This window comes from Ranitomeya variabilis, chromosome 4 (genome assembly GCF_051348905.1).
Source record: "Ranitomeya variabilis isolate aRanVar5 chromosome 4, aRanVar5.hap1, whole genome shotgun sequence".
Classification (NCBI taxonomy): Eukaryota; Metazoa; Chordata; class Amphibia; order Anura; family Dendrobatidae; genus Ranitomeya; species Ranitomeya variabilis.
In genome coordinates, this window is record NC_135235.1 from 554964609 (window position 1) to 554977042 (window position 12434).

Genomic DNA, 12434 nt, shown 5'->3' on the forward strand with positions numbered 1-12434 from the left:
TATTTCTGTGACCATTGTGGGTTTTTCTGTCCTTAAACGAGGGGTACCAACAATTTTGACCATGTGTGTACGTACAGTATGGATCAGCACACTGCGATTAATGAATTCATGAACCCCACTATTGCTATGCATTTAAAAAATTATCAAAAAGTCATCCGCACACGTCAGGGGGGACAAATGAAATGGGGGACGAGATGTGAACCAGGCTCAGCTCATAATGAAATCTTTGTGGGAAAAATGGGTGGATAAGGGTGCTTAGCCAGTGAGAGGGCTACACCCCTCAATGCAAACTACAAAAAAGGGACCTGCTCACCTTGAATATTAAATCAATATGCAGTTGACCAAATTTTCTTGAAATACTCTTTGATACTGAGTTTGAAGCAGATCCGTTACAAAATCCATCTAATAAAATTGAGTGTGAACATGCCCTTGATATAATCTTCATAACATAAAAGTTTTAGTGACTTTACAATAACTTTCTGGTAGTGATCTTGAGTTACAGCATCTCTATAGTTTATCAGGCCCCAGATTATTTTTTGGTTGTCTTTTAAACCGGTGTGACAAACCGTTCCTACATAGCAAAAATTAATCAGATTTTCTGCTGTGTATTCATTTGCGTAAAATCCATTGTTTCACATGAGATTTTAAAAGGGTTTGCACATTACTGGGCAACTCCTTTTTAAATGCTAAGACACCCCATGTATATAATAAAAATCATATACTTACCTCCAGAATCGATGCTGTTCCAGCATTTTCGGCGCTCTCATGTCATGGTCATTAAATTGTTGTGTTACTTGAGTGCTGCAGCCCATCAGTGGCCACTGATGGGCTGCAGCTTTCACAGTTCTGTCAGACGCAGTTCCAACAGATGGAACTGCTGCTGATGTGCTACAAAACTTACGTAACATAACACTGGCAAAAAGTCACAGGAGAGCGCTGGAACAGTACCAATCCTGGAGGTGAGTTTAGGATTTTTTTTATATGTGGCCTTTTTAATTTTTGAAATTTCATATGATGCCAAAAATATCCACGTATCACATCTGAAGCATATCAATTTTTCTTGTTGATGTCATTGCTTATTTCACCATTTGCAGGAGGTTTACAGCGGAAATGCTGAATGTGACTGAGCCTTAAGGCTGTAGTTTTATGCATGTAGCTCTAGATAGGCCTGGAATGTAATGGGCTCATAGTTACAAGGTGCCATCACTTTTTGTAAAGATTATAGCTATGTAAACTATTCAGCGGTGAATCAGTGCGTTAAAGTTTGCGATATGTCAAACCTTTCGAGTAGATGCGGTTTTATTTTGGCTGCTACATATACTAATTTCTGATCTGTCCTCAGCCTATCAGGACGGCAATTACAAGCCTATATTCAGACAAATGATGAGAAAAGTCCGTATTTTACCAGAGGAAAAAAATTAACAATTTTTCATACAATTTAAATAAATTTAGGGGGGCAATACTTTTTCCTACATGCTACATTATATTTCTGTACAGGCCTTGGTGGACAGACTACTCTTCCCAGAATAAAAATAACCAAAGCCAGCTTTGTGTGGATACAGAGCAAGCAAGGAATGCTGGGAGATTTCTGCTCTGAAGTGTATAGAATTGCAAATGTAGTTCCTGAGTGTAAAACAAGCTGTGACCAAGGATTACTTTCATCACTACTACATAAACCATGAATTTACAGCTTTAAGAAAAATATAACTTTTATTCAAATAATTTTTAAATAACCTATATGACATACAACATAGTGCCCTCATGTTTTTCAATTCCTAGAGTGACATAAAGAATTGACAAAAAATAACAAAAACAAAACCGAAAATATCCACAATATAATCTATATTAAAAAATAATGTCTCTGTCTCAACGCGTTTTCGTCGCTCTGATTAGAGCAACTCATCAGGAGACACGCAATACTAAAAATGGAGACAACTTGGCTTAAAACCAATCTATAGTGGATTCCAATCCTCTCCAATGCATGTTTTCACAATATTCACAGACTCAATATATCCGCTGTAGAATGGGGTATGTGCACTGTGCCAATAAATTGCTGTATGTAGCCTAATTCAGGGGGATGGCAGCATTTTGTGTAGCAGCATATTGGTGAAGTGCCCTATTCAGAGACAAACTCATAGCCCATTTATCTATGCACTTATCACAGCACAACAGAGGCAATACCTAACCTCTGCACATGACTAAGTGCGTGCAACAAACTTCAGAGGTTTGTATAATAATTGCCCTCCTATCTCAAGAGTGAATGGTGCTCTTATAACAAGACTCACAAAAAATGGAGACTTCAAACTAATTCCCATATCTACAAAAACAATCCACAAGAGGGTACTTGGGAGTACAGGAATGGGAATCATTCAAAGGAATCTGTCACCCCCTCCCCCCGGGACATATATGCCCTATTAATATGGACATACGGGTAATAGAAATGTTACCCCGGTCTTACCTGTCTGCCTCATATTAATAATCTTGTTGCTGAGAAATGTTATATTCTGTCTTTATGCTAATGATTTATTCCAAGCTCCGGGGTATGCAGTGCCTGGGAGAAATCCCGGCCTCCTGTCTTCATTGTAATACTTACCCTTTTTCCAATTAGCATCACTTATGGCTGTGGAATCCCGCACCTGTGCCCTGCACTCCCTCAGAAATACATACCTCTTCCTCTCTTCTGTGGGCACTGCATTCAGGGATCTGCTACGCAGGCGCCAGCAGGTCACTGTGACCTCCAGAGTGCGCACAGGTAAGATGCTCTCCTCATTTCCTCCCTGCATAGTCATCGCTAGGAACCATGTATACATAGCAGTGACTATGCAGGGAGGAAGTGGGGAGAGCACCTTATCGGTGCGCATATCAGAGGTCATTGGAGCGGAAGTCGCCGGCGCTGCGCAGAAGATCCCTGAATGCAGCGCCCACAGAAGAGAGGATGAGGTATGGATTTCAGAGGGAGCACAGGCTAGGATTATGGGACTGTAACTGACGCTGATAAGAGGGGGGTTAGTATTATAATGAAGACAGGAGGCAGGGATTTCTTACAGCACCGCACGCCCCAGAACCTGTAAGAAATCATTAGCATAAGGAAAGAGTATAACAAACTCAGCAACTAGGCCACTAATATGAGTCATACAGGTAGGACTAGTGTAACATTTCCATCACCTGTATGCCCATATTAATAAGTCATATATGTCCCGGGGGTGACAGATTCCCTTCTCCATGGACCTGTGTACTACCACTTCGGTTGAAGTATTATTATTATTATTGCTTATTAAAGCCCCATTTTTTCCATGGCGCTTTACATGTTAGGAGGGAGGGGTATACATAAGTATCACACTTATATTCTAAGTGGGATATTGAGGGTGTATAAGTGTGATGCTACAGCATTATAGTACTATTTATCTAGATGCCTTACATTGTTTCATGAGATATACCACATGTTTCTATGTTAATGATGTGTGTTAAAGATGTATCCATAGCACATATATTGCATCTATTGTGATATTTATACCCATTGTGACCATAGTGACATAGCCCCCTTAGCTGCCTGATTTGCGGCTGCTAGACAACATGAATACATGTGGGGATTCCCTAACAAACAGGCAATCCCTGCATGTGTTCAGGTTGTCTACCAGCTGCAAATCATGCAGCTGCGGGGACTCAAACATAATCTACGAGCACGCCCCAGATACTCGGAGAACACACGAGCATGCTCGGAAAACTTGAGTAACGAGCATACTCGCTCATCTCTATATATATTTAATACAATGTCCTTACCCTATATACATGCACATTTATTTTGTCCGGTCATACATCTATTTTAGACTGCTTTTATCCCCCTTTTTTTTCTGAATACCGTATATTTTGTGTTCACCCGTCTTCATAGTACCAGCACTGTATCAACAATTTGTTCAATAAAGGGTTTTTTAATATTCTATATGTTTCTACAATTATTCTGGACCATATTGCTCGGCTTTCTCTCTCTAATTGTTTTTGTGTTTTTTCCGAATGGTCTCATTAGCAAGACCAATATATGTGTAGTTTACTGACGAATGTCGTGTTGATATACATAATTTAGTCTACACATATACTATGTGCATCGTTCAGGTTTGTTTTGTAATTCTCAGAGTGGTGACTGAACCAGCGCTGGTGCCGCCCTTGTGACTGAAACAGAGTGCTGCTGGGGAAAATAAAGTTAATTTTCTCACAGCAGCGTTCTGCTGCGTGCAGGCTCCGGGCAGGTTAGTAACGCTATTAACCCGGTATCTGCAGGCTAAGAGTTTTTTCTCGTAACAGGTTCCTTTTAATCATGTGACTCCTTCTCTTTGTTCTCAATAAAGATTATTTTAATATTTAATTATCGGTCCAGTATTGGATTTTTGTAGGTGTTATTAACGTCAGTTATAAGTTTATTCAATAAGGTTGGGCTATGCACATCTGCATTATACCGATGCCTTCCACAAACAGTACCAAGTAGAGTTGAGCGACTTTTACTGTTTTCGGATCGAGTCGGGTTTCGCAAAACCCGACTTTGTCAAAAGTCGGGTCGGGTGAAATCGGCCGATTATTGCGAAAAGTCGGGGGCCGACTGAAACACAAAACCCAATGCAAGTCAATGGGGAATCAAAGTCGGCAGTGAGTGGAGGACAGGAAAACACCTACAGTGCCCATTTTAATGCCAAAAACATCAATTCTTATTACTTAAGCTTGTCAATTTTAATTTACTTTATAATAATAGTTAGGCATTGAAAACTGGGGGTCATTTGGCTAAAGTTGTGGGGGGTAGGGCTGGCTCAAGATTTTCGTGGGCCCAGGAAACGCGGAATACGTCACGGCGGTGGAGCAGGGAGAGGTAAGTATTTCAACTTTGCAAGTGCTGTGATCCTGAGCAAGTAGGGGGGGCCCACTCGTTCGTAGGAAGGTGCAGAAGAAAGTGCAGGTTCCTTCATCAGGTAGGGGGGGCATACTCGTTGACGACATCACTGGCACAGGGCCCCTCATAGTACGGCAGTGTGTTTGACGGCGGGTGGCGCCTCCCACTGGCAGAGACACTTTTGCGTACTATGAGGGGCCCTGTGCCAGTGACGTCGCCAACGAGTATGCCCCCCCACCTGATGAAGGAACGTGCACTTTCATCTGCACCTTCCTCTTTGTCCCCGTGTAAGGTGGTATAGTATGCGGGAAGGGGAACCTGACTTTCAGCAGGGTCATATTCTGGCTGTGTAGAGTGCAAGGGGAATGTAGTGGTCTGGGTGAATGTACCAGCAGACTCATCTAGCAGTGGCTGGGCAATGGGCAGGATGAGGAGGAAACACAGTTAGTAGGCCCAAATAATAAAGTGGGCTAAATGCAGTTCAAATGTGGTAACAGGACTAAATAGGCATCATTGCTTTGTTCAGTGGAGGAAAACTGTAATGAGTGGCAGACACAGTTAGTAGACCCAAATAATAAAGTGGGCTAAATGCAGTTCAAATGTGGTCACAGGACTAAACAGGCGGCATTGCTTTGTTCAGTGGAGGAAAACTAATGAGTGGCAGACACAGTTAGTAGGCCCAAATAATAAAGTGGGCTAAATGCAGTTCAAATGTGGTAACAGGACTAAACAGGCGGCACTGCTTTGTTCAGTGGAGGAAAACTGTAATTAGTGGCAGACACAGTAAGTAGGCCAAAATAATAAAGTGGGCTAAATGCAGTTCAAATGTGGTAACAGGATTAAACAGGCAGCATTGCTTTGTTCAATGGAGGAAAACTGTAATGAGTGGCAGACACAGTTAGTAGGCCCAAAAAATAAAGTAGGCTAAATGCAGTTCAAATGTGGTAACAGGACTAAACAGGCGGCATTGCTTTGTTCAGTGGAGGAAAACTGTAATTAGTGGCAGACACAGTTAGTAGGCCCAAATAATAAAGTGGGTTAACTGTCTGCCAAAAAATTGTTCATAAATAAACAGGTGGAATAGCTAGGTACAGGGGTGGGCTCCTCTGCTGAGTAGCAGACAGTGGTAGTAGGCGCAAAGTATTAACTGGTCTAAATGGAGGCCAGGGCCCCTGTATATTTTAACTGTCATCTATCATTTCAACAAATTTGTATTGGCAGTGCCATTGAAGGATTGTACAGCACAGACTACAAAGTGGTGGAGCAGGGAGAGGTAAGTATTGCAAGTGGTAGAGCACTGTTCGAGCTGGGGGGGAACACTCTCTAGTGGGCGGTGGTACTGGCACAGGGCCCCTCATATTACGACGGTGTGTCTGACGTTGGTTGTGTACCACCACCATCAGAGACACGTCATTGTACTATGAGGGACCCTGTGCCAGTGGCGTCGCCCAAGAGTGGGCCCACCCACCTGTCCAGGCAAACGACACTCGCACGGGTGCTTGCGCCAGGTGGTGACCACGGCCCTGTGGGGGGAGTCAGCCCATTTAGGGAGGTATAAAAATGGCCTATGGTGGACATTCAGCAGCTGCAAATGGAGGAATTGGAGAAGTCAGTAAGAAGAGGCCAAAAGCAAGACATTTTTCAGGCAAGCTACGTGTCAGCAGGGGAAGGTGGGGCAAAATAATTTGAAATGATTGGTTCTTTTAATGAAGGTTAGATCATCAACATTTTTGGTAGCCAGATGTGTCCTTTTTTCGGTCAGTATTGAACCAGCAGCACTGAAGACTCTTTCTGATAGCACACTAGCACCAGGGCAAGCGAGCTCCTGTAATGCATATTCTGCCAATTCAGGCCAGATGTCTATTTTAGATGCCCAGTAATCAAAGGGGAATGACCTGTGAGGGAGAACATCGATAAGGGAGGAAAAGTAGTTCGTAACCATACTGGACAAATGCTGTCTCCTGTCACTTTGAATCGATGCAGCAGTACCTGTCATGTCAGCGGTCATTGCGAAATCACTCCACAACCTGGTCATAAAACCCCTCTGTCCAACGCCACTTCGGATTTGTGCACCTCTAACACCTCTGCCATGTTGCCCCCTAAGGCTCGTGTGAGAACCATCACCGTCGCTGTGTGCTGGGAATGCCTGAACCAAACGGTCTACAAGAGTTGCTTGTTTGGTAGCCAATATTTGCTCAAGGTTCTCATGTGGCATGATATTTTGTAATTTTCCTTTATATCGTGGATCCAGGAGGCAGGCCAACCAGTAATCGTCATCGGTCTTCATTTTGATAATGCGGGGGTCCCTTTTTAGGATACGCAAGGCATACTCAACCATGTGGGCCAATGTTCCAGGTGTCAATTGACAGCTTGTGCTGGGTTGAGGAGCACTTTCTTGCAAATCAACATCACTTGTGTCCCGCAAAAACCCTGTACCTGACCTTGCAACACCAACAGTTTCTATTGCTCCCTGAGAAGCATCCTCCTCCCATAAATATTCATCCCCATCATCCTCCTCCTCCTCCTCTTCTTCATCTGCCACCTCGTCCAGGAGAGTTCCCTGAGCAGACAATGGCTGACTGTCATCAAGGCTTCCCTCCTCCTCGGCTGCAGATGCCTGCTCCTTAATGTGCGTCAAACTTTGCATCAGCAGACGCATTAGTGGGATGCTCATGCTTATGATGGCGTCGTCTGCACTTACCAGCCATGTGCATTCCTTAAAACACTGAAGGACTTGACAGAGGTCTTGTAGCTTCGACCACTGCACACCAGACAACTCGATGTCTGCCATCCAAGTGCCTGCCCGTGTATGTGTATCCTCCCACAAATTAATTACAGCACGCCTCTGTTCGCACAGCCTCTGAACCATGTGCAGTGTGGAGTTCCACCTTGTTGCAACGTCGATTATTAGGCGGTGCTGGGGAAAATTCAGCGATCGCTGATGGTTCAGCATACGGCCGGAGTGTACAGGCGACCGGCAGATGTGCGAGCAAAGTCTTCGCACCTTCAGGAGCAGGGCTGGTAACTCCGGATGATTTTTGAGGAAGCACTGCACCACCAGGTTCAAGGTGTGAGCCAGGCAAGGTATGTGTTTCAGTTCTGAAAGGGCTATGGCAGCCATAAAATTCCTTCCGTTATCACTGACTACCTTGCCTGCCTCAAGATGTAAACTGCCCAGCCATGACTGAGTTTGTTGCTGTAAGTACTCGGCCAGTACTTCCGCGGTGTGTCTGTTGTCGCCCAAACACTTCATTTGTAACACAGCCTCCTGACGCTTACCACTAGCTGTTCCATAATGGGACACCTCGTGTGCAACACTGGCAGCTGCGAATGGAGTGGTCGTGCGACTGCGCTCTGTGGACGAGCTTTCGCTTCTGGAGGAGGAGGAGGAGGAGGGGTGGCGAACGCCTACAGCCAACTGTTTCCTAGACCGTGGGCTAGGCAGAACTGTCCCACTATGGCTGTCCCCTGTGGACCCTGCATCCCCCACATTAACCCAGTGTGCCATGATGGACACGTAACGTCCCTGGCCATGCCTACTGGTCCATGCATCTGTTGTGAGGTGCACCTTTCCACTGACTGATTGCCTCAGTGCATGGACAATGCGGTCTTTGACATGCTGGTGGAGGGCTGGGATGGCTTTTCTCGCAAAGTGCCGACTGGGTAGGTCATAGCGTGGTACTGCGTAGGCCATCAGGTCTTTGAAAGCTTCGCTTTCAACCAACCAGTAGGGCATCATCTCTAATGAGATTAGTATAGCCCAGTGTATAACACAACACAATGTACGTGGCAGAAAGTGGCTGGCTGATATACGACAAACTAACAGGACTGAAGTATATCCACTTTGTGAGAATTTGAATCTCTTTTTTTTTTTTGGAGACTGAACCAAAACTCAGGCCCAGAGTATAAAACAACACAATGTACGTGGCAGAAAGTGGCTGGCTGATATACGATAAACTAACAGGACTGAAGTATATCCACTTTGTGAGAATTTGAATCTCACTTTTTTTTGGGAGACTGAACCAAAACTCAGGCCCAGTGAATAACACAACACAATGTACGTGGCAGGAAGTGGTTGGCTGATATACGACAAACTAACAGGACTGAAGTATATCCACTTTGTAAGAATTTGAATCTCACTTTTTTTTTGGGAGACTGAACCAAAACTCAGGCCCAGTGTGTAAAACAACACAATGTACGTGGCAGAAAGTGGCTGGCTGATATACGACAAACTAACAGGACTGAAGTATATCCACTTTGTGAGAATTTAAATCTCACTTTTTTTTTTTGGAGACTGAACCAAAACTCAGGCCCAGTGTATAACACAACACAATGTACGTGGCAGAAAGTGGCTGGCTGATATATGACAAACTAACAGGACTGAAGTATATCCACTTTGTGAGAATTTGAATCTCACTTTTTTGGGGGGAGACTGAACCAAAACTCAGGCCCAGTGTATAAAACAACACAATGTACGTGGCAGAAAGTGGCTGGCTGATATACGACAAACTAACAGGACTGAAGTATATCCACTTTGTGAGAATTTGAATCTCACTTTTTTTTTTGGAGACTGAACCAAAACTCAGGCCCAGTGTATAAAACAACACAATGTACGTGGCAGAAAGTGGCTGGCTGATATACGACAAACTAACAGGACTGAAGTATATCCACTTTGTAAGAATTTGAATCTCACTTTTTTTTTGGGAGACTGAACCAAAACTCAGGCCCAGTGTGTAAAACAACACAATGTACGTGGCAGAAAGTGGCTGGCTGATATACGACAAACTAACAGGACTGAAGTATATCCACTTTGTGAGAATTTAAATCTCACTTTTTTTTTTTGGAGACTGAACCAAAACTCAGGCCCAGTGTATAACACAACACAATGTACGTGGCAGAAAGTGGCTGGCTGATATATGACAAACTAACAGGACTGAAGTATATCCACTTTGTGAGAATTTGAATCTCACTTTTTTGGGGGGAGACTGAACCAAAACTCAGGCCCAGTGTATAAAACAACACAATGTACGTGGCAGAAAGTGGCTGGCTGATATACGACAAACTAACAGGACTGAAGTATATCCACTTTGTGAGAATTTGAATCTCACTTTTTTTTTTGGAGACTGAACCAAAACTCAGGCCCAGTGTATAAAACAACACAATGTACGTGGCAGAAAGTGGCTGGCTGATATACGACAAACTAACAGGACTAAAGTATATCCACTTTGTGAGAATTTGAATCTCACGTTTTTTTTGGGAGACTGAACCAAAACTCAGGCCCAGTGTATAACACAACACAATGTACGTGGCAGAAAGTGGCTGGCTGATATACGACAAACTAACAGGACTGAAGTATATCCACTTTGTGAGAATTTGAATCTCACTTTTTTTTCTGGAGACTGAACCAAAACTCAGGCCCAGTGTATAACACAACACAATGTAAGTGGCAGAAAGTGGCTGGAAGATATATGAAAAAATACAAGGACTGTAGTACAATTTCAATCTCCCTACAATGATCTCAGGACAAGTATGGCAGCAATAAAAAGGACTGCTGCACACAAAAGTGTGGACAAATAAACAAAATAACTGTGCAGAAAGGAGCAACAGGATTTTTGCTTTTAAAAAAGCAGTTGGTTTGCACAGCAGCGGTGCAAACAGCAATGCAGCTATCAGGGAGCCTTATAAGGCAGCCTAATAAGCTACAGAGCTGATGCACAAAAATATAGCCTCCACTGTCCCTGCAAAAAAAGGTGGTGTTGGACAGTGGAAATCGCTACAGCACAAGCAGTTTGGGGGTTAATCTTCCCTCCCTAACTATATCACTTCTTCTGATGAAGTTGCAGCAACCTCTCCCTATGCTAAGATCGGCAGAAGTAAGATGGCGGTCGGTGTGCACACCCCTTTATAGCCCCTGTGACGCCGCAGAAAGCAAGCCAATCACTGTCATGCCCTTCTCTAAGATGGTGGGGACCGAGACCTATGTCATCACGCTGCCCACACTCTGCGTCCTCCTTCATTGGATGAAAAATGGAGCTGAAAGCGTCATATGAAGCGCGACTTTGGCGCGCAGATCGACGACCTCATGGCCGATCCCAGACTAGGATCGGGTCGGGTTTCATGAAACCCGACTTTGCCGAAAGTCGGCGATTTTTGAATTTGTCCGATCCGTTTCGCTCAACCCTAGTACCAAGTAGTGTAGGTAAGTGCGGCAGGCGCATGGTAGTAAGCAGAAAGAGGATTGCTGTCAACATGGATTCATTTTAGGGGTCTGGTCTGGGATACAAATTAATTTTAGTGGCAAGTCTGGGGTCTGATGAATAATTTATAGGTGTCCAGTTTAGGGTTTGCGTGAGGTCTTGTTTGGGGGTCTGTATTAAATTTAGCCACCTGTTTTGGGGCCAGGTTCATCTTAAGGGTCTGGTCTGAAATCATAATTTATTTTGGAGTCTGGTTTGTGAATTAGTTTAGGAGTCTGATCTGGTTTTTCCAACTATCAAATAATAGTAATCTCGATCTAGATGATTCTGCAAAGTTCTAACAAGTCAACATCACTTATGTTGAGCTTGGATCTTCACCTGTCTGAAGACCCAGGTAAGTAGACTGTTATGAAAACTAGTGGAGTACCCCAGCCCTAAAACATTCCATACTGGAAATTGGAGAATTTTCACCTACGTTCCCATGATGAGTTTTTGGTGAGTTTTTTATGCTGCGTATTTTCGAACAAATGCAAGAAACCTATTTTACTTAATTGGTGAAGAAATGGTATAGTAAATCTGCAACATCAAACACTCACCAAAATCTCATTGTGGGAACATAGCCTAATGTGGCCTGTACATATTATCGTAGACATGTTTATGAGCCTCGGAGCTATTATACTTCGAGACACGGCCCCCCCACTGCTTCCTCTTTCAGACAGATGTGCAGGAAAAAGGTATTTTCACAGAAAATTCACTATACGAGCATGTAAACAACACGGTTCAATGCAAACTGGTCCGACACAAATGAAACGTTTTATACAGATTTTCTATCCTAAAGAAAAGTGTTTTACGATGAGATATTTTATAATTCTGTAGTCCATTTTATACTTTTTTACAGCTGTTAGTTTTTTATGGAGATCTGCAGATGGTGTGATTGACTTTTTTAGTAAATCTCCAGATATAAAGGTATTAATCGACACAAGAGTAAATCCCAATATTACATGTTCTATAAGTAAAACATTATCAATAATGGTCAAATATGAAATTTTACCTACCCAACAGAAGCGCAGCGATGCAGAGAGCGCAGAGTACGGCCACGCTCGTAGTCATCTTGAGACATGTAATCTGTAGATTTTTGGAGCATGCGAAGTCTCATGGGATGGACTATGGGACATGCAAATAGTCCAGGGCAGGGGCTTCTGCTTGGTAGCTGACATGTCATCAGATGCCAAGCTAATTTACTAGAGATATCTGAGCAGAACAAATTCCTTCCAGCGCAGGTTTTATTATATATAAAAGATAATTTCCCCCAAATGTTGTATATTACAGCTGATACCAGGCATTGTGTGGGACAGTTGTAC

General features: G+C 43.4%; 1 protein-coding gene across 1 annotated transcript in view; it reads right to left on the minus strand.

The window, feature by feature from the left end:
• The window catches only part of CD79B (CD79b molecule), a 46075-nt gene extending 33879 nt beyond the window's left edge, over window positions 1–12196 (minus strand). The window contains exon 1 of the mRNA XM_077252703.1: window positions 12129–12196. Within this exon, the coding sequence (XP_077108818.1) occupies window positions 12129–12183 (55 nt within the window). The 5' untranslated portion in view covers window positions 12184–12196. The remainder of the gene's footprint in view (window positions 1–12128) is intronic.
• Between the last annotated feature and the right edge of the window lie 238 nt (window positions 12197–12434).